At 38.1% G+C, this 23,681-nt stretch overlaps 1 protein-coding gene across 1 annotated transcript in view; it reads left to right on the top strand.

Annotated features, from left to right (window-relative positions):
- The first annotated feature begins 2,475 nt into the window (after positions 1–2,475).
- CDC5 (cell division cycle 5) overlaps positions 2,476–23,681 on the top strand; it is a 29,284-nt gene continuing 8,078 nt past the window's right edge. Inside the window, exons 1-2 of the mRNA XM_010248492.3 lie at positions 2,476–3,007; positions 3,809–5,521. Of these exons, the coding sequence (XP_010246794.2) occupies positions 2,831–3,007; positions 3,809–5,521 (1,890 nt within the window). The 5' untranslated portion in view covers positions 2,476–2,830. The remainder of the gene's footprint in view (positions 3,008–3,808; positions 5,522–23,681) is intronic.

The raw sequence follows: 23,681 nt of genomic DNA, 5'->3' as shown, positions 1-23,681 counted from the left end.
GGGAGGGGTTCTAAGGATTATACATAAACACCCTATAATCCCTACATTTGGGCACATCACATTTTTATAATCAATGCACATCTCTATCCAAAATAATAGAGAAACATTCATCTATACTGATAAAAAAGAAAAAAATAATAACATGTAGGAGTGATTTTTTTCCCTTGGAAACATGCACTTTTTTCCCTTCATTAAACATTTTACTCCAAAATTTTCATATTTTTTAACATAAAATATATTTTTTTTGGCAAATGAAAATCCGGATATTTGTTAAAATGTATAAAAAGTTTTTAACATAAATTTTTAATATTTGCTAACATGCTCTTTATTAACAATTATACATTCATATGTAAAATATGCCAAATATTCTATTTTGTATTTATTTAAAAAATAATATATTGAATTATATATCTATACTACTTTAACAAGCACGAATAACCTTATTTTTGGAATTTTTTTGAGGAGAAAATTTACCCCTCTATATTTAAATTTGTTGATAAAAATTGAGGGCAAAATGGTAATCAATTGTTAATATTAAATGAGTTGAAAATATATAATTATAAGATATTCAATGCACCCAATTTCTTCTCATTAAATCCAACACTTAAGGTATTAATTTGCATTCACTTTCATTGAATCATATATTTAAGGCATTTTTATTTCTTATCATCACTAAATTCTATTAATTAAATCCATACATAATAAATTAATAATTCCAATAACATAAAAACATACTTTTAAAACCTACCTGAAAAAAATAGTGTTTTCATTTAGGCAGTGGTAAGAAATTAAACTATTTCGGGTCAAATGGGCCAATCTATGTTCCACAATTAAATAATAAAATTAAAAAATAGATAAAATGAAAAAAATATAGAAATTCAAAACATTGAAAATATTTTTAACATCATATATTCGACATATTAAAAAATAATAAGCATGGTAAATAAGAAATGATTTTATTAATGATGGAAATTGAATGTAAAATTTAAAACCAATTAAAAATAAAACTATCTTCCTATTCTCTTTCATGAAATCTCACATTAAGGTATATTCTCTTATTAAATCCACAAAATTAATTTTAATATTACAAAAATAAATACTTTGAAAACAAAACAATTTTCTTCCCTCCCAATGGTGGGTAAGCAATTCAACCATTTTGGGTCAAATGGATCAATAAATAATGTCATAATTAAATAATAAAAAATTAAAAAATATAAAATATATAATACAAAAAATAAAAAGAATTGGATATATCTAATATTGAATATTCATTATACTAAGCAAAAATGCGTATAAAATATAAGAAGTAATTTTATTAATGATGAAAATGGAATGTCAAAGTTAAAATCAACCTATAAATGAAATGATGTCATAGTCAAACAATAAAATTTAAAAAAATAGAAAAAATTTGGGCACATATCTAATGTTATATATTCATAAAAATAAATATTGGGTACATCTTTAATATTATACAATCATTACCAATAATGAAAATGTAATATAAAATTTAGTGTCAACCTATAAATAAAATTATTTTCCTTTTTGGGTTGTGTGGGTTAGTGGTTTGGGTCAAATGCATTAGTCGATGATATGATAGTTAAATAATAAATCTTTAAAAATAAAAAGTACAAGTAATCAAAAGAATATATATAAAAAATTATATATTAATTATGTCAAACAAAAATTAAGTATGATAAGTAAAAACTATTTATATGATATAGATGATATATAATTAAAAAAAATCCGAAAGTAAAGCTTTTCTTATCTAGATGATGGGCCAATAATCGAACTTTTCAAAGATAATCATGATATCATAATTGAATAATAAATATTTAAAAAAGATAGAACACAAACAATGAAAAAGTATAAAATTCTGTCATATTTATATATTCATCATAATAAATAAAAATATTTATTAAAATAAATTTTATTTTTATTTATAGAAAAATAGAATAAAAATTAATAGTAATAATAATTTAAAATTTCCACATGTAATACACATGCACATTTACTACAAGCATTTGAGTTTATTTTTAATCATATTCTTTATTTTTGTTAGTTTTCATTTTTTATCTTAATTATGATATATCTAAAATTCAAGTAATTAATATAAAAAAATTGTACGCACTTACTAGTATATATATATTCGAATTCGATCCAATTAATAAAATGGAATACATTTTCATTTTTCAAATGTGATAATGTTTTTATACTTCTTAGCATTGAATTCAAATTTGAATCGTATTAAATCCGATCCATTTCAGCCCTACCCTAAAGGGCAAGTTTAAGCCCTCATCCGACCCACTTCTTACCCGCGTCATACCATCAACGGATTCCCGTGGCACCGGCTTGAAACCCAAGACGCCCATCCATCGCTCCATGTAAATAGTAAAGTTCATTATAGCTTGTTTCTATTTTTACCCAAACGGTCCCTTGTTTCCCCTTCCTAATAATTGTTTTTGTTATGCACAGACAGACAGACAGACAGTGAGGGAGAACGAGAGAGGTAGAAGAGCTTTTGCAGAAGGGCAAGTTTAAACCCTAGTGAGATAAAAGTTGCAGAAAGGAGGTTTAACCCTCCAGGGCGAGAGAAAAGAGAAGAGCGAGCTTCTTGTTTGCTATATATTTTGTTTTATTTTTATTTTGAAGATTTTCTACTTGCGAAATGAGGATTTCAAAACCCTAGTTTGGGAAGGTAATAAGAGAAATTGAATGGTTTTTTTCTTGTTCAGCTTCGATTTCACTGTAGTGAGTCGAGACAGGGAATTGAGTCCTCTAAGTAACCTTAAACCCTAGAGTATTTAGTGGAGCAAAACAACCAAAAGTCAAGATGAGGATTATGATAAAGGGTGGTGTTTGGAAGAACACCGAAGATGAGATCCTTAAAGCGGCTGTTATGAAATATGGGAAGAATCAATGGGCTCGAATATCTTCCCTTCTGGTCCGCAAGTCTGCGAAGCAGTGCAAGGCTCGATGGTACGAGTGGCTCGATCCATCCATAAAAAAGGTCGGTGGTTCTTCGTTTAATCTATTTAATTGTTTCATTTAGAACAGAGAACTTACAATGGCACCGTATTTGATTAACTTCTATTTATTGTAGTGACTATCTGTCGGAATTTCAAACCTGATAGTTTAGTTGGATTTGTGATTTTAATTTTCAAAGTTTTGCTCATTATTAGCTTGCATTGCGCTTTTCTTTTCATCCGAGTAAAGGTTGCTTAGCTGCCGTTGATCGAAGGAGTTGTGTACACAGCTTTTCATTCTATTTTATTTTCTTTTTGTTGGTCGAAGATCTTTGCTTGTTTAATTGAAGTTCTGGTATTTTATGATTTGGTTAAACGATTTTTAGCATGCTTTCGCTTTCTTTCCTGATGTTGGAGAACTTTGTGATTTTGCCCTAAATGATTGTTCTGTACTCTTCTTCTCTTTGAGCTTGTTGTCTTTTCCTGCTGAGAAACATTTGTCCTCCAATCAAATTTCTTTGGTTGGAGTGGTTTTCCCACCATCCTTTTGGTGTTCCTGAAGATGGGAAGTGTCTCGTTGTTTGGTTATCTTTTTCTTCTTCACCTCGCTGCCTTTTCTCCTTCAAGATGGCTATTTGTTTAACTGGGTTTCTGAATAAGGCTATCTAACTTTTTTGTAGCGTTACCTTTCAAAAAAAAAAAAAAAACTGTTTTGTAGCGTTACTCATGTTTATTTATGCTTTCCAATTGTATATTGTTTTACTGCATTTCTACAAGCCCTTCTTTACATATTTGTTCAATCCCATTTTTGAAAACTGACTTTTTAATTTTATTGAATCACCTAGACCGAGTGGACCAGAGAAGAAGATGAGAAACTGCTTCATCTTGCTAAACTCATGCCCACACAATGGAGAACAATTGCTCCCATTGTGGGCCGTACTCCATCTCAGTGCCTTGAGCGTTATGAGAAACTACTTGATGCGGCATGTGTCAAGGATGAAAACTATGAACCCAGTGATGACCCACGGAAATTGCGCCCTGGAGAAATTGACCCGAACCCAGAGTCCAAGCCTGCACGTCCAGATCCTGTAGATATGGATGAGGATGAAAAGGAAATGCTGTCTGAAGCACGGGCTCGATTAGCTAACACAAGGGGAAAGAAGGCAAAGAGGAAAGCCAGAGAGAAACAACTTGAAGAAGCCAGGAGGCTTGCATCTTTACAGAAACGGAGAGAATTAAAGGCTGCTGGGATTGAGACTAGACAAAGGAAGAGGAAAAGGAAGGGGATAGACTACAACGCAGAGATCCCCTTTGAGAAGAAGCCACCGCCTGGTTTTTTTGATGTTACTGATGAGGAGAGAGCAGTAGAGCAGCCCAAGTTCCCAACTACCATTGAAGAACTTGAAGGGAAAAGGAGGGTTGATATTGAGGCTCAATTGAGAAAGCAGGATATTGCAAAGAACAAAATTGCACAACGGCAGGATGCTCCATCATCTATATTGCAAGTCAACAGACTGAATGATCCAGAAACAGTTAGAAAGAGATCAAAGCTGATGCTTCCTGCACCACAGATTTCAGACCACGAATTGGAAGAAATTGCAAAGATGGGTTATGCCAGTGATCTTCTTGCAGGGAATGAAGAGATTGCAGAAGGCAGTGGTGCAACACGTGCACTTCTTGCAAATTATTCTCAGACTCCACGTCAGGGGATGACACCAATGCGGACTCCACAAAGAACACCTAGTGGGAAAGGAGATGCTATTATGATGGAAGCTGAAAACCTTGCAAGACTCAGAGAGTCACAGACACCATTATTAGGTGGGGAGAATCCCGAATTGCATCCATCAGATTTTTCAGGGGTTACACCGAAGAAAAGGGATATCCAGACACCAAATCCTATGGCTACTCCTTTGTCAACTCCTGGACCCATGGGTCTTACTCCAAGAATTGGCATGACACCATCAAGAGATGGATATTCTTTTGGTATGACTCCAAAAGGAACACCTATCAGAGATGAGCTTCACATAAACGAAGATATGGATGTGAGTGATAATGCAAAGCTTGAACAACGTAGACAGGCGGAGTTAAGAAGGAACTTGCGGTCTGGTTTAAGCAATCTTCCACAGCCTAAGAACGAGTATCAGATAGTTGTTCAACCTGTTCCAGAGGAAAATGAAGAGCCAGAGGATAAGATTGAAGAGGATATGTCAGATAGAATAGCTAGAGAAAAGGCTGAGGAAGAAGCAAGACAGCAAGCATTGCTTCGAAAGAGATCAAAAGTCTTGCAGAGGGAACTTCCTAGGCCTCCTGCTGCTTCATTGGACCTTATTAGGAAGTCTTTAATGAGATCTGATGAAGACAAGAGTTCATTTGTTCCTCCTACTTTAATTGAGCAGGCTGATGAAATGATAAGAAAGGAACTCCTAGTTTTGTTAGAGCATGATAATGCCAAGTATCCACTTGATGTAGAGAAAGAGAAGAAGAAAGGAGCCAAGCGTGGAAAATCTTCCATTGCAGTCCCTGAAATAGAAGATTTAGAAGAAACTGAACTGAAAGAGGTAGGTTTTCTTAATTAATTTCTATGTATTTGGTGTATGTTTCTAGTAGCTATTTCTGCATTTGGTCACTTAGGATGGCCTTTAATCAATGTCTATCCTTTTTAATAATACTTAGTTAATATTCAGTTCAACTAAAATTTTCACTCTTCATATTGTATTTGATAGTTAAGTATGTTATCTATGCCATTTTTATTTTTCTTCATATGATTTCTTGTTATCAGGGTTGGTTGGAAACTATGCTTTTTGTACTTGGATTTTTGTGTATTTTGCTGATATCTTGAAGTCCATTTACTTTCAGATATATATATATATATATATTATAACATAGCTAGGTTTCTTTGTTACACATTGGCTGCATTGGTTTCTGTTGGTGATTAATTTTTTGATTGATATTGGTTGCAATTGTTTGTACATAAAATGCAAGAAAACTTCCTCAAAAATGATATTCAAAGGGAAAGCAAATTATCTTCCTAAATTTCCTGGTGTTTGGATTTAACTCGGGGAAATCAAACTTTGATTGTTGAGACATGTAGATGTTGTGAGATTTCAATTAAAATGGCGAACCATCTGTTTAGAGAATGACTTGTTTGATGATCAGAAGGAATGCTATTTTTGTACAACTACACTCATTTTTGAAAAAAAAAACAGTTGTTTTCCATTACCAGTTATGTGGAACTAAACATCATAAAATAACAATTTTAATGAAAATTATTCTTTATTTTATGTTTTATTTTGTATATACACTATTTGTTTAAAAAGAAAGTTGGAATACACTGGTCAATGTGTCATCATCAATGTTTTTAAACCACAGTTGAACCTGCCACTTGAACCAATTGACCCATTATCTTACCATGTTTCTAATCCTGTTTCAAACTTTTACCTTTGAACCTCTAATTTTCAAAAAATGTTGACTTCGTCAACAACCTGATGATTTGGTTAGTTTACTGCTGAACTGTTTGACCCAGTCAGCGGGGTTGACCCAGAGGGTTGAACTGCTGACATGCCCATGAGATGGAAAAGTAGTCCAGTTTCAGGGTTGGTTTTTAAAACACTGGCCATACATTTTGAGGTTGTTGTGGAGATTTTGTGCATCTAGCTCATTAGATTTCACTTATTTTTTTCTTAGGATTATTTTATTTTATTTTTCAAGTTTCTTTCACATTTAAAATAAAGAATTTGTTTAGCTGTATACTTGATTACTAAGACCTTGATTCAGATATTTAATACATAATGTTGTTGTGTCTTCATGGGACAACAAGTGTTAGGGGGTGTTTGATAATGACTGAAATGGATGATCTGAATGACCTATTAATTTGTCATTTAGTAGATAATGTAGTTATATGGTAAAATATAATTTTTTTTTGAAAATGGTGAGGATAATTTCATTGAAGAGGTAAAATAGTTACAGTGTATGGCACCATGTACACAAGATTCCGTATTCTGAACCTTCACAAACCTTTCAATCTTTACAAAAAGAGAGGGGCGGTGGCTAAGATGATTGAAAAGAAAATGCGAGATTTTCTGTGGGAAGGATGGAAGAATGAATTTAAACTGCATTTGGTCAAGTGGAACAAAGTATGTAGTCCAAAGAAAGCAGGGGGTTTGGGGGTGAGGAAGCTAAGGAAGTTCAATATAGCTTGTCTTGCCAAGTGGCTTTGGAGGTGGAATGAACAACCTAATGCCTTATGGAGAAGGATTGTTCTAGCTAAATATGGTGTAGGTGATTCAAACTGGGAGCCAGTGGAGTCAAGAATGTCTTATGGGTGTGCCGTGTGGAAAGGAATTCAAAAAGCTCTTGTGGAGTTCAGAAAAGGAATCAGGTACAAAGTGGGAGATGGCTCAAGAATCAAATTCTGGACTGATACTTGGGGCCTATTCATTTCCTCTTAGCTCTCATCTCTTAAGAGGAATCTTTTAAATTTAAGAGAAAAATGGTTGTTCGTTTTCTCTTATCTCTTATCTCTTAAAGTGCAATCATACAACTTTTTGTTTTTCAATGATGCCCCCAAAAAGGTAAACAAAAACTCTCATATATGGGGTCAAAATGGATATTTGATAATTTTCAGAATTCAGAAGTCAGAATTCAGAGCAACATTCTCTGCATTCAGAGTTTAGAGGAAAGAAAAGTTCACCAATACCAATATACCTCTTAATGTAATTATTGCACTTTCAGATGTCAGACTCCAGAGCAAATGAACAGGCCCTTGGTGTGGAGATCCTCTTAATCAGAGCTACCCTAACCTCTATGAGATTGCTCAAAGTAAACACTGCTTGGTTGCTTAGGATTTCTCTTGGGTAGGAGATACAGCAGTTTGGTGTCCGGTGTATAGAAGGAATCTAAATGACTGGAAGATTGAGCAGTGAATGGAGATGATGCAACAGCTATCTGCCATGACTCCTGGATTCATGAGTAGGGATAAGAGAATATGGAAGTGGGATAAAAGGAATTTTGAATTTTCTCAGTGAGATCCTTCTATAATAAGCTCACGGAGGCAGAGATGGTGGATTTCCCCGAAGCTGTAGTGTGGAATACCACAACCCCTCCAAAAGCTGCTTTTCTCTTATGGGTGGCAGTGTTGGGCAAGTGTTTGACAGCGGAGGTTTTGGCTGGGAGAGGGCTGAGTGTGCTGCCTAGCATGTGCATAATGTGTGGGGAAAGTTTTTGGGTCTGTTTGATGTTCAGTGACTTTAGTTCTGTTTCCCAGAAAATCAATTAGCAGTGTTGCAGAGTTGGCAGTTGAAGGTCTGTCCCAAGAAGGCAAGGTTATTTGGGGAGTAGGGCCAGCTTTAGTGGTTTGGAAACAAAAGGCTGTTTGAAAAAAAGTTTGTTACAGAGGAAAATTTATGTAAAGGGCTTTGGGGTAGGATAATGCAGGAGCTGAAAATCAAATATGGATTTTTCTTAAAATTTTTGTGTTTTTTGTATATTTGGATAGTATGGGTATTTTCGTCATTTTAACTAGTCCTGTGTGGGGCCTGGGCTATAACATCTTGTTTCTCTAGCTTAGTAGTGCTTGTCTTTCGATTTTCAGTTTATTTGCATTAATAGATAGAAAGTTATTGTGTTTCTTGATGCACAAGACAAAGAGTGGCACTTTTTGTAATAATGGTGAACAGTATTCTGGGCCACACAAGTCACTCTATAAATAGATGTATTCTCTTTTGAAGCTAATGAATGAATGAAGATTTCTTAAGAGCTCTCTTGCTGTATGGAGTGATTCCTACAAACCCTAGAGTGATTCTAGGACCCCTTGGAGTGATTCCTTGGGATTTCTCTCTCTTTTCTCTTTCTCTACCCTTTCTACCCTCTGTTCCTCTCTCTTTCTGTCTTGTGTTAGTTTGTTCCAGCCCTACTGCATCATAGGATGTACTCATGGGTAGGAACACAAATGATTCAGGAATAGACAATATAGCTCTTTTTGTAACTATGTACATAGGGTATACAATTTAGAAGATGTACAGTTCTTGATTGGGCACTGCACAGCTCCTTGTTGTGCAGATATGGTTTTGCTTTTTGTCTAACATATTAGTTTACCTTTCTCTCAAAAAAAAATTTTACAAAAGGAGATTACAACTATCAAAAAACATTTCAAAATTTATTCCTTTAAATGCTGGAGGATACTTAGCCATGAGTAAAGGAATCCACAGATTATATCAACTATTTCCTCTTCTGATGCCTGAATTTGGTTGAAAACTCTTATCATTTCTTTCCTTTCATACATGCCAAATAATTGCATCCAGGATAGAATTCCAAATAATTTTCTGCTTGTTTAGGCCAACCTCCTTGGTGCAATGGTTGGATTGCTCCATTGTGACCTTGGTGACCAGGGTTCAAATCTTGGAAACATTCTCTCCATGTGCGCAGGGATAATGCTGTGTACATCTGTCCCTCCCCAGACCTTGCATTGGAGGGAGCCTTTTGCACCGGACTGCACTTTTTTTGTTTAGGCCAACCTGGTCCCAGCACCATAAATGTCTACAGCTGAAGCTGGCATACAGCCAAATACCTTAAAGCATCTGTGAGAAATCTTGCCCATAGGGCAGAAGCTAGCTGACAGTCGAGAGTCTCCACTTTCTGACAGATACCACACATTATCATCCCTCTCCACCATATTATATTTTGTCAAACATTTATCTACGCAGCAGCCCAAACCACACAAGCCATCTCAGAAGGAATATAAGGAACCCAAATTTCACCGAGTATTGACCCGAGCCGTCAAATTTTCATATCTTTCTGTCTTCTGGGTTTACATTAACTTCATATCTTTGAATCATGGAGAGTAACTCCATTAATGAAAGTACAGCCTCTAGTTGTACATGGTTTTTTTTTCTTTTTGCATTAATGAAAGCAACTCTGTTAAATGGTCAACCTCCCAATCATTTGCATTTCTTCTAAATGAAGGGTTCCAAGCCACTTGGTATTTATTATTTGGAAGCAATCAGCCACTAAAGCATTTCTGTGATTCTGTCCCTGGGAATCAGATAAAGGGATGGGAATAAGTCCATAAGAGGTTGATCCAAGTACCATATATTGTTCCAAAACCTGATTCAATTACCATTCTCCATCTTGTATTTTATACCTGAACTGAAACCGTTTTAGCTTTTTTCCACCCCTTCCCATAAGGAGCAGAGCACCTATAAGGTTCTTTGGAGCTTCCCAGGTCCTATGCCATGTTTCTTGTACCATAGTTAGATGCAATTGTTTTTCTCCATAAGCTCTTTGGCTGTTCATCGAAACACCAACACCATTTGCCTAACAGGGCATCGTTAACTAATTTTAACTTCCTTACACCCAATCCATCCCTAACTTTTTTTGATCAATAACATAGATTTCATTAAATGATTAAGAAAAGGAGTACATAGAAGGGGAGCTAAAATATCTTAACTCCCCACAACTGTCACCCAAAATACAACATCAGTTACAATTGAGCCCAAAAATAGAATTTCTATTTGCCCCTTGTCTAGCTAATCCATCTGCAAAAGAATTAGCATCAGTGTTTTAAAAGTGCGAGGCACAAAAAAGGCATAGGGGTCAATTTGCACCTAAGGCGCAAGGCATAGGCGCACCTTTTTAAGCAAGGTGCAAAAATAAAAAAGGCTAAAAAATAAAAATGCCAAAAATGCAAAAAAATTATTAAACATAATATTAATAAAAATATAAACTTTAATTTTAAAATAAATGTTTTAAAAAACCTATTATCTAATATTTAAATACATAAATATAACATGTAAAGCATATTCAAATGAGAATTAAAAAATCAAATCAAATATATAAAACATTTTCAAGCATATAAAACCCACAATCTCCTTTTTTCTCAATTGCATTACTTCAAGTAGCTAATGTGATGTAAAACATATTACATTCCTAATTCTATGAGCTGCCTTTGTGCCACGCCCCTCGAGGTAAGCCCAAACAAGTTCATGTTAGGTCTTAAATTCTTAGTTCTCACACAAAAAATAATGATTTTATATTTGTAGTTGCTTTTTAAGAAGACATTTTATTAGGATGAATGAATGAACAACATTAAGAATACATTTTATTAGGATGAATGAAGACATTTTATTTGAGAACCCCCTATTTGGTAATGTTGTTCATTCATTTCTAATAAAATGTCTTCTTAAAAAGCAATTACATCTATAAAATCATTATTTTTTGTGTGAGAACCAAGAATTTAAGAGCTAACGTGGACTTGGTTGGGCTTGCCTTGAGGGGCGTGGCACGGGGGTTCGGGGGCGGAGCCCCCAGCCCAGCCACTAGACACACAAATGCAAAAAAAGTGTCAAAGTTTCAAAAGGCGCAAGCCTTTTGAAAGGGCTGCGCGGACCTGGGTGAGGCGCCTACCCTGAAATGCATCTAGGCACGCCTTTTAAATCATTGATTAGCACTTTTTTTTATCCATGTGCATTGAACTTCCATGTCCTTGACCAACCATTTATATTTCCTCTTATCATTTCTGTAGCTCTATAGTCTTGAGTTGTCTTCTATTAGCCAGTTCACTACAGTCTCAGAGTCTGCTTCAATATTCAGCTTGTTTAAGTGCAACGCTTTAGCCCTTTGAATCCCTTCCAGAGCTGCTAAAATCTCAGCCCTTGATGAGTTTCGTTTTTCGATTGGGCCAGAAAACATGGATACCACATTCCCTTTGTCATCCCTTAATACTCCCCCTATTCCAGAGGGCCCTGGGTTGCCCATGCTGCTGCCATCAAAATTTCAGTTTGGTAAAGCCAAGAGGTGGGGGGACCAATATGAGCTTGAAACCTTCTTGACTAAGAATGAATATGCAATTTCCTTCCAGTTTCCAATCAGATCATTAACTCAAAATGCTACAAACAAATCTAAGGTTTTCATCCAATGAATTACTCTTATGTGAATCACTAAAATTATTGCTTCCACAGTTCTCTCCTTTTCTGAGAAGATCCTTAAGTTTCTTTCTTCCCAAATAGCCATCACACTGCAACCCTAACACATCTCCACATAATCCTTGCCCTTTTTGTTGGCCAGTTAGAAAGAAAGGAAGCAAACAAGCTTTGCACATTTATTGGAGAGTTCCACCTGCTTCCAAATAGAGAAGTAAACCTTTTTCATATAAAGTTTGTGTTAGTGGTGTTAGTGAAGGGGTATTTCAGTCTTTGTACTTGTTGAGAATGCTGATGTGTACTGTTATGTTAGTTCGAGTGCCTCTTACTTAAAGAAGGGCACTCAAGTCTTTTCCAATAAGTCAATAATATAATAATAGGTCTGGCCGAATCAAGGGATTAACTTTTTTCCCTAATTCGAACCAGCCTTTCTCTCTTTTCTCTCTTCTCTCTTTCTTCTTTCCTCTCCTACTTCTTGCTGTCTACTTTACTCTACAGTCAACGAACAAGACAGAATTCTATGGCAGGTCAAACTTCAACATGGTATCAGAGCTAGGTTCACCAAATCAGACTTGCTAGAATTCTGCCTTCTGCGCATTCGAATTAGGGTTTCACTTGGGGTTCTCAGTTGTGAGTTGGAGACTGGGAAAAGGGCTGAAAAGGAGTGATCGCCCTCTTCCCTAGGAGGTCTCTATGCCTCCGATTGTGTCGTTGGTGATTGGTTGCTGTGGTTTCTAAGCCCTAGTTAGGGCTGGTACGTGTGGTGCAGTGGTGTCTCAGCCCTTCGTATGGTTGGCCTTCAGGCGATGAGGTAAAGTTTTTTTTATATATTTTTTTTTGTTATGGAATACATGAGAGGTGTAGTACAGTTCGCATGATGGGTTTTCAGATTGCAGTATGCTAGGGTTTATTCTGGTTTGTGTGTGATTCGAATGGCAATAGTGTCTACTTAATGGTGAAGCTTCCTATAGTTGTGGATTAATGTTGGTGGTGTTACAAGTGTGGTTTTCAGCTTTTGATATCGCTGAAATCAGTGTGTAGACCTCGGTGAGTAGGGGTTGTGGTGTTGTAGTTTTCAACATTTAATACTGCTGAAATCAGTGTACAGATTTCGGTGAGTAGGGTTTGTGGTGTTGCAGTTCTCAGTTGTTGAAATCAGTGTGCAGATTTCGGTGAAGTGTCTGTGTGTAGTGTGCAGTGTGTAGTGCTCCTAATTCAGTGCTCAGAATTAAGGGAGTTCGGCAATGGCAGATAACAGTGATAGTAAACCTAGTGTCATGATATCTACTGACTACCTGAATGTCCAAATGACCTCCATTAAACTGAATGGAGAGAATTATGTCCCTTGGGCCAAGTCTGTAGAGGTTTTTCTGAAGGCGAAGAAGAAAGTGAAGCATATAAGAGAGGAGAAACCCCCCGCTAATTCTCAGGAGTATGAAGACTGGGAACAGGAAGATGCATAGATCATTACATGGTTGTGGAACAGTATGGAACCCAAAATCAGTGTGAACTTCATGTTTCTTGACACAGCCAAAGAGGTGTGGGATCATGCTAAGAAACTGTATTCAGGTCAGGATAATACCACTAGGGTATATCAACTGTATCAGGAATACTTCAATCTGCAACAGGGAAATCAGAGCCTTGAGGAGTACTATGCCAATGTGAGGAATATCCGTAATGAGTTAAATGTCTATCATCCTCTCACTTCAGATGTCAAAGTTCAACAGCAACAGCGAGAGCAGCTTGATGTAACACGGTTTCTGGTGGGGCTGAAGTCTGAGTATGAACCAGTACGAGCCCAGATACTAGGGGGATCTGCTCTTCCATCTTTAGAGGAGGTGTTTGCTCGTCTTCGGAGGGCTTCCATTGGATCTATGGACTCTAATGTCTCCGATAAATCAGCATTTGCAGTGTCAAGAGGCCGAGGTGGCAGAAGTGGGACTCGAGGAACCCAGCCTGGCAGGAGTGGTAGTGGTGGATCTACACATATCCGTGGTGGTGGTCGTACTGGAGGCAGAGATTCAGGGGGAGCTCGTGGTAGAGGACGTGGCTCGGGTCCACGGAAGTGTACTCACTGTGGTTTGGATGGACATACCATTAACTACTGCTATGACTTACATGGTCCTCCCTCGACGTGGACCAACCATGCCATGACTAGTGACACCAGTTTCAGCCCTACACAGGAGAAACGGTCAGCTGACCCGATGCCTTCTACTCCCTCAGATGGTCCAGGCAAGGAGATGGTGAGTGTTCCTCGTGATGAGTATGAGAGGTTTGTTCAATCCAAGTCGCAGCAGAACACAGCTTCCTTTGCACACTCAGGTATGGCTTGTTTGGCATCCACACCCAACCCCTGGATTATTGACTCTGGAGCCTCCGATCACATGACGGGAACTCCAGGTGTGTTTTCATCTCTCACTCATTGCTCAACATCACAATCTGTTACCCTTGCTAATGGCTCCACGTCATCTAGCTGTGGTGTTGGTAATGTTGACCTAGACCCTGTATCCCTATCCTCTGTTTTATATGTACCTAAGCTTCCATTTAATCTTATGTCTGTTAGTAAGCTGACCAAGTCACTTAAGTGCTCCATCACTTTTTACCCTTCTATGTGTGTTTTTCAGGATCTCAAGATGGGGATGAAGATTGGTGGAGGGCATGAAGCCGGTGGACTGTATTATCTTGATGGTGGTGGACGAACATCAACGGCTCTTCAGTCATCCATTTCTCCTCTCCAGTGGCACTGTAGATTTGGTCATCCTTCGCTGAAAGTGTTGCAGTCCTTAGTCCCTTCATTGAGTCAACTTTCTGTTTTAGATTGTGAGTCTTGTCAATTTGGGAAACACCATCGTGTTCCCTTTCGTTCTAGGGTCGATAACCGTGTGTCGAGTCTTTTTTCTTTAATTCATTCAGATGTTTGGGGTCCTTATAAAGTGATGTCATATAATGGATACCGATATTTTGTTATTTTTGTTGATGACTGTTCAAGAATGACGTGGCTCTATTTAATGAAAGAAAGAAGTGAATTATTTTCCATCTTCCAGAAATTTTATGTTGAGATCCGCAATCAATTTGGTGTTCACATCAAAATTTTCCGTTCTGATAATGGTCGTGAATACTTGTCTTCATCTTTTCGAGAATACTTGGACCAACATGGCATTATACACCAAACTTCATGTACCTATACTCCGCAACAAAATGGGGATGCTGAGAGAAAGAACCGCCATCTTGTAGAAACGACACGCTCCCTCATGCACCACATGAATGTTCCCAAAACTTTTTGGAGCGATGCAATGCTCACCTCTTGTTTCTTAATTAATCGGATGCCCACGTCTATCCTTGATGGTCGTTCTCCTTTTAGTGTCTTATTCCCCAACATGTCTCCGTTTCCGCTTTCTCCTCGGGTTTTTGGGTGTGTCTGCTTCGTTCATAATCTGAGTCCCGGGACTGACAAGTTAGATGCACGTTCCATGAAGTGTATCTTCCTTGGTTATTCCCGAACTCAGAAAGGGTACAAGTGTTATCATCCTAGTTCTCGTCGTTCCTTGGTATGTGCTGATGTTACATTCTTTGAGTCTACTCCGTTCTTCGTGGGGTCCGGTGCTGCTGTTTCCCCCACATCACCACCTCCTCTTCCTCTTCCTGTGGCTGATCCACCTCCTCTGGTTCCAGTCATGCCTACGTCCTTGCCTTCGGTGCCACCATTGGTTGACCGTCCACCCATCCGTCACATGTATACACATTGCCCACGTGTACCGGCTGCAGCTCCTCCAGCTTCATCACCGTCGACAGATCCAGCTCCAGCTTCGACACCAGCCTCCGACCTAGATCTTCCTATTGCCTTACGGAAAGGTAAGCGTACTTGCACCCTTCACCCTATTTCCAATTTTGTTTCACTTACCCACCTCTCCGCTTCCCATCGCCAGTTCATATCTTTGTTATCCTCCGTGGTTGTTCCTAAGGATGTCCAGGAAGCCCTTACCTCTCCAGAGTGGTGCCGTGCTATGGAAGAAGAGCTCTCTGCTTTGCATCATAATCACACTTGGGATCTCACCGCTCTTCCTCCTGGGAAGCAGGCTGTCGGTTGTAAGTGGGTGTATAGTGTTAAGTACTTGCCAGATGGTCGTGTTGAGCGCCTGAAGGCGCGGCTGGTTGCCAAAGGGTACTCCCAAACCTATGGCATTGACTACACGGAGACGTTCTCCCCGGTTGCTAAGATAGGGTCAGTTCGTGTCGTCATCTCTCTTGCAGCTATGTCTGATTGGCCTCTCCATCAGCTCGATATCAAAAATGCCTTTTTGCATGGTGATTTGCTCGAGGAGGTCTACATGGAGCAATCACCTGGGTTTGTTGCTCAGGGGGAGGATGGTAAGGTATGCAGACTTAAGAAGGCTATTTATGGACTTAAACAGTCCCCTCGAGCATGGTTTGGTAGGTTCAGTGAGGTGGTCAAGAAGTTTGGTATGAAACAGTGCCAAGTTGATCACTTTGTCTTCAGTCTTGACTCTTCGGCAGGTAAAATAATATTGGTGGTGTATGTGGATGATATCGTTGTGACTGGGAATGATAAAATGGGCATTGACAGATTGAAGGCATTCCTACAGGAACACTTTCAGACAAAGGACCTTGGCAAGTTGAAATACTTTTTGGGCATAGAGGTAGCAAGATCTAAGCATGGCATTAATTTGTGCCAGAGGAAATATGTGCTTGATTTACTGGAAGAAACAGGATTGTTGGGTACTAAACCGGCTGAGACACCTATGGAAACAAATACGAGGCTGAGCAGTGATATAGGTGAAGTGTTTGAAGAGCCTGGCAGATACCGACGACTTGTAGGCAAACTAAACTATCTAACCATTACTCGGCCAGATATTTCATTTGCGGTTAGTGTGGTGAGTCAGTTCATGCAGAAACCTTTGGTCCCACATTGGAATGCAGTGTTAAGGATTGTGAGGTATCTGAAAGGAGCTCCTGGTCGTGGTTTGCTGTACAGAAGTGGTGGAAAACTGGTAGTAGAAGGATACACCGATGCTGATTGGGCAGGTTCTATGTCTGATAGACGATCTACCACAGGCTATTGCACCTTTCTGGGGGGTAACCTGGTAACATGGAAAAGTAAGAAGCAAACAGTTGTGGCAAGAAGCAGTGCAGAAGCGGAATATAGGGCCATGGCACATATTGCTTGTGAACTAGTGTGGCTGAGGAACCTTCTACAGGAGATAGGATATGACATCAGTACTCCAATGAAGCTCTACTGTGACAATCAGGCAGCGGTTCATATCTCTTCCAATCCAGTGTTTCATGAAAGAACCAAGCACATCGAAGTTGACTGTCATTTTGTGAGAGAGAAGGTGCTGAATGGGGTGATAGAAACTGCATATGTTAGTACGGGAAACCAGTGGGCAGACTTGTTTACAAAAGGCTTGAGTCGGGGGAGAGTGGACTACATATGTAACAAGCTGGGATTATATGATATATACTCACCAGCTTGAGGGGGAGTGTTAGTGGTGTTAGTGAAGGGGTATTTCAGTCTTTGTACTTGTTGAGAATGCTGATGTGTACTGTTATGTTAGTTCGAGTGCCTCTTACTTAAAGAAGGGCACTCAAGTCTTTTCCAATAAGTCAATAATATAATAATAGGTCTGGCCGAATCAAGGGATTAACTTTTTTCCCTAATTCGAACCAGCCTTTCTCTCTTTTCTCTCTTCTCTCTTTTCTTCTTTCCTCTCCTACTTCTTGCTGTCTACTTTACTCTACAGTCAACGAACAAGACAGAATTCTATGGCAGGTCAAACTTCAACAGTTTGCAAATTGACAGGAAATTAGTAAGTGAAACTCAGACTCACTAGTAGCTTTGTAGACGACACACTAATGTGGAGAGAAACATCTATTGGGTCTTTTTCTTTGAATCACATCTCCTGTATTAACTCGTTCAGAAAAGCCTCCCAACAGAAACTACCCACCTTTGGAGGAATAGGTTGATACCACTCCTCTTCAATAGGGAAAGGCGATCCAATTGGAACATCCAGTTGTGTTAGGGCTTTAAAGGAGGCGCAAGTAAAGGTACTTGAGGGAGAAAGGGTCCAAATTCTACTGTCTACCTTTGTTGGCTCTAGGAAAACCCCATCAAGGATGGATAACAAGGATAAGGTATTGTCCAATTATGTGTCCTTGATATCTCTTCTTAGCCCAAGTTCCAACGAAACTAGAGGTCGAGTTAGAAGGTACAAGGAAGGTAGAAACCGGTTCATTCTTGAAGGTAGACATGGAAAAGAGAGCCGGGAATTGGTCTTTTAGGGGATAGTCCCCAACCCAAATTTGTTCCCAAAATTTGATAAGGTGGCCATAATTCAAGTCATACCTGATCTAGGGAGAAAACAGAGGCAAAATAGGTTGGGTTGCTTTCCATGGAGATGCCCTTGTAGTCCTTGCCAGAATGCCAATGTCCCATCCGTTCTCTGCAAGCCCATGAATACTACCCAGTATCTTAACCCACAACTTTTTCTTTTTCCAGCGAGAATCTCCACAACCATTTCCCCAATAATGCCAAATTCTTCTTCCTTATGTTCCCAATACCGAGGCCACCCTCCTTCTTACTCCTACACACCACTCCTATCCGACCCTTTGGTCTTTTTTTTCTTCCCCTAGTTCCCACAAGAAATCTCTCATTAATTTTTCTAGCTTACTAGCCACCCCTGGCGGGATCTTAAAGACTGACAAAAAGTAAATAGGCAAGTTAACTAAGGCATACCTAATTAGGGTGATTCTTCCTCCAAGGGAAAAATATTTCTTCCACGAGGCAAGTCTCTTCTTAAATCTCTCTATTACCGGATTCCAGAATTTTCTCCTACCTTGTCCCACTTTACCAAGTAAATTTCTCCTCCCTCTACCCTATCCAAAGAATGTTTCTCATTTTCCTTTCCAGATTGTTAGCCACTTGAGCTGAAATTGGAAAGAGGGAGAGGAAATAGTTGGAAAGAGCTGTCAACACACTATTTATAATACAAGTTTTCCTCCTTTTGAAAGACACCTCAGCTTCCATGAGGCTAATTTCTCTTTTTGGTAGTAAAGAAAAAGAAAATTTATTGAGAAAAGAAGAAGAAGACTACAAAAAGGTCATAAAATGTCGCCCAACAACAGAAAAATCTCATCCCCAATAGCAGCCACCCTGACGAGGCAAAAAAAAGAAGAAAATTGAAAAAGAAGTGAATGTAATTCTGTTTTGCATGTTTTCTTGTAGTAGGATCCCAAATTGTTGTTTTTGGGTAGCTTTGTTGACAGTTTGGGACCAGGGGTATTTTCGTCAGGGGCAGTTGGGTGCATATCTGTTGGGTTTTGATCTCTTGGGTCTTTTGTAACAAAAATTATCTTTTGGGGGTTCATTTGAAGTTAGTTTTGTTCTTAAGGAGTTGCTTGTGAGAGGGAAACATTCTAGGGGTTTATGTGTAAATATTTTAATTGGCTTCTTTAGTAAGCCATTGGGTCTTATAAAAGAGAAGGTGACCTGTTTCTGGGGGGTCTTTTTGGTTCTTTCTCTCTTGTTTGAGCTGTAGCTCAGCCCCAGCTAGGGTTTTCAAGTATTGGGAGCTTGGGTTTTGAGGAGTCAACCCATTTTGGCACATTCCAATCCCTCTATCACTGCGTGTTCGCACTGGAGGCCAGCTTGCTGCCATTGTTACTGTAGCGAAACTGTTTCAGGAGGAGTTTTACTTCAGGTTCAGGTCTGAAATCCCTAAAAATCCAACTTGTTTTGTTGTTTTCAGCTTGGTATTTCTTGTGCTTATTGCTGTATACTTGAAGTGTTGCTTGTAATTTGTTTTCCTATCCACATCACACCCTCCTCTAAGACCATTAGCTACAGGCTTCCAAAAGATGCAAAAGAGAAAAAACATCCCAAACCCTAGGCCCAAACCACAACAGACGTGCTGACATATTCCTCCAACTCTTACAACAAATTGCCAACTTAACTGACTACAAAACCATCAACACCCATCAACTGACAAGACCTTCATAACAAATGACAACTATACTTCAACACTGCACAAACAGAAAACCCAATTACTCGGCGTCTCTTGAACCTAGACCAGGACCTATCCTAAATAAGCCCTCTTTACTTCTCTTGATAGTTTTCTTTGTGTTCTTCACCTTCTTAATGGGCCCCATCCTAAATAAGCCCCCCTCTATCTGGAAAGAACTTTTGACACCTGAACAGTTTGCTGACTCTTCTGATTCCCAAACCACATTTTATCTTCCATGATGCTAACCTCTTATCAACTGTAGATTAGAATGGAATTTCACACTTTCTTGGATATACATCTTTGCCCTAAGGGGAAGCCTAAATACTTCATTGGAAGCTTACCTACCTTGTAGCCCAAACTTTCAGCATCTAAGTCTACACCTTGTACATCACCCACTGCCATCAACATCCTTACTCTTGTTCATGTTTATGTGCAATCCTGAGACTACCTCAAATAAAGATAAAATGCATTTTAAATGTATTACCTGCCTTGAGATGCTCCATAGAAGAAAAGAATGTCATATGCAAGTTGAAGGATACTTTCTCAGTTTGTTCACTAACTTTAAATCCTTCCACCAAAGCACAATCACTTTATCTGTCAATCATTTTAGAGCCGGCTCTAGTAACACAAATGAATAGGTATGGAGATAGTGGCTTCCCTTGCCTCAATCCTCTAGACCTGAAAAATTACTCATAAACAGCTCCATTGAACAGGATGGAGTAAGATAGGGATGATATACACACCCTGATCCAATTTCTCGATTTGGCCCCAATGTTCATTCTTTTTAATACATAATCTAGGAAAACCCATTTGACATGATCACAAGCGTTTTCAACATCTGTTTGCAGATCAAACCCCCATACTCCTTGGATTCTTGAATCAATTAGTTCATTAGTCACCAAATCCAAGAATTTGCCTGCCCTCCACAAAAGCTCCTTGTACATTGTATATTACCAATCCCATTACTTTTTCATCCTTGATGTCAATACCTTTGCCATTATTTTGTATACATTACCGATAAGGCTTATGGGCTGAAAGTTCTTGATTTCAACTGCACCCTTCTTCTTTGGAATTATAGCAAGAAAAGTTGCACTAAGGCTCCTTTCCAAAGCAGCTGAAGAATAAGATTCCTCAAATGCTTGCATAAGGTTCTTTTTTTTATGAAGTTCAAACATCTGTAAAAGACCATAATAGTGAAGCTTTTCGGTCCTGGGACTTTGTCACCCCACACACATACCCTCAAGGTTCAAAGTATTGATACACTTCTGTGTATTGGTAGAAGTATATCGGTACTTTAACTGATACACCTTTTATTTTTTTAGTTTTTTCTTTTTCAAATTTTAAGTTATTTAATATAACTTATACTTATAATTATACAAGTATAATTATATATGTTATTTAATATAAAAAGGAGTTTGTAAAAACACCTGTAAACAGGCGTATTGGGGCACAAAGATACTTTATGATATGCTCCGTTTCAGGCGTATCTTGTCGGTACTTTGAACCTTGCATGCTATCAGTGGCTTCTTTAACTTTTGCCTCTTTTCCGACTGACTTGATTGATCATCAGACAAATCATTAAAGTTCAAAGAATCTAATTTGGGTTTCACCTTCTAGGTTTTCTTGTACAACCATTTGTAATAGTCCACATTTTCCTCAAGTCTTCTTTCTTTTTCTACCATTTATTCTCCAATTTGTAATTTTCTAATATTGTTTTCCCTCCTTGCATTGGCTAATTTGTGGAAAAAGCAGTATTCTTGATCCCTTTTTCAGCCATTGACTCTAGGGTATTGTCTCCATTTAATTTCTTCTTGGATAGCCAACATGTTAAATTTCTTCTTTGTTTGCTTACTTTCTCTATCCTCGGTTTTGTTCCCTCTTATTCTTTTTTGTGCACCTCCATTGTTGTTCTTAGGCTAAGTTTGAGAATACACTCTTCTTCTATTAATGTATTTTCTCCTTCAAATTCTTTAGTTATTTATAGTGTTTAGAGAACCGGATTGGATGACGAACTGTTTTCCCCTTCAGGTTGTGGGTTATCGGTTCAACTGCCTTAGTCAAATTGGTTGACTCGTGATGTCATTATATTTGTATATTATTAATATGTAATAACTATATACATTGTATATAATATAATACATAATATATGTGTAATATGTAGTAGAATATGTACATAATAATATTAATTATATACACATATTCAAAATATATAACTATATTTTGCATATAACATATATGCATATCATTGAAGTTTTAAACTTTTATACTAAAAATTAAGATTTAAGGCAAAAAATGCATTTTTTGGCAAAAATAGTGGGGCAAGGTGACTTTGGTGCCTTGGAACGCATAGATCGTGAAAAGTTATACAAAATAAAAATATCACCCCAATCAGACAACTGAGTGCAAGGTAAAGTTATGACCTTTAGAAGTTTGCATATAAGTAAAGAAAAATGAAAAAACTGGCTGATTTCGTGAATTTGGGACCAGTTCTCCAGTTGGATTGGCTGGTTGGCCAGTTTTTAACTCCCCTGGTTTTCAGGACTTTTTGGAATTGGCTGGTGGACCGTTCACAGTTTTTCTAGTCGGGCGGGCTTGTTTGGCCCACTTTTATGAACACTTGTCTTTTACTGAATACATGGCTTGGTGTATCCTTGAAGTTGAAAGGATTTCCACCACATTGTCTTTTACTGAATACATGGCTTGGTGTATCCTTGAAGTTGAAAGGATTTCCACCACATTGCTAGAAGCTGCGCAAAGCCTTCTTCCTTAAGCCAGACCCACATGTGTTCAATTGGAAGGACTGAATTAAGTTTCTCCATAGTCCAAGAAAATTGGAATGTGTTCTATGTAGAGCCTCCTAATATAGTTTGGGCATCTCTCCGCTCAATCAACTATTGACAAGAATTTGTTTAGTTTCTCTAACACTGGTGTTTCTTGATTGTTCGTCCGTGTGTACTTCACCCCAGATAAATGCAGATCAACTGGCTCCCCATCTGTCCACAAAACGAGCAAAATCTCTCATTCCCCTATTTTCTCTCTTGACTTCCTTTTTCATAGGAAATTTTGACTACATTGAAGTTGCCTGCTATCCAAGTCAGATCCCAGCTGTTTTTTTCCATATCTAGTTCTTCCTATAGCCCTCTTCCTGAGCTTTCTTTATTTGACCTAAAGGGCAGTTCAGTGAGTTGTATCTCCTAGGTAGTAGGTACCTCCAAATATATAACCAAATTCAGTATCCTTTCACTCTATGCTGAATTACAAAATGAAAGCTAACTTATGAGTTTAAATCCATCCATTGGTAAGGAGTTCTTTTGAGGTTCCCCTCCTCTAATTAGTGATATATTTGTAAGGACTGGAGTTGCCAAAAGCGTAGGGCATTCTGATTTGTCTAGGTTACCCTTTCTTTGAAAAAAAGGATGTGATTTAGTGATTCTTTATACTAGGACATCCAACCTAACTTTTATTTGTTTGCAAACTAAATATTTAATATCGTTCTTTTTTTTGCATAATTGTAGTCTATATTAACCTATTTATGATATTGCTAATTGCTTTAAAGAACTCAAATGGTCTCACAATTAGTGTCTCCTTCCAAGGTGGGCCTGGATTGGGATCTTGGTATTAGAAGGGGTTTAATGGACTCTGCCACTCTCCTTGTAACTGTCAGAAACAAAAAAAAAAGTCACTAGGTCATTGGAGATCTTCTCATTTTTCACAACAAATAATATTATTAGGAATTGGAAACAGGTGGCTGGTTCGCCTTCAATTAAGACAGTCCCCATGACTAG

Source organism: Nelumbo nucifera, chromosome 1 (assembly GCF_055504915.1).
Source record: "Nelumbo nucifera cultivar China Antique chromosome 1, China Antique-T2T, whole genome shotgun sequence".
NCBI lineage: Eukaryota > Viridiplantae > Streptophyta > Magnoliopsida > Proteales > Nelumbonaceae > Nelumbo > Nelumbo nucifera.
The sequence above is the reverse complement of the archived record's forward strand: the minus strand, read 5'-3'. Positions and strand labels throughout refer to the sequence as shown.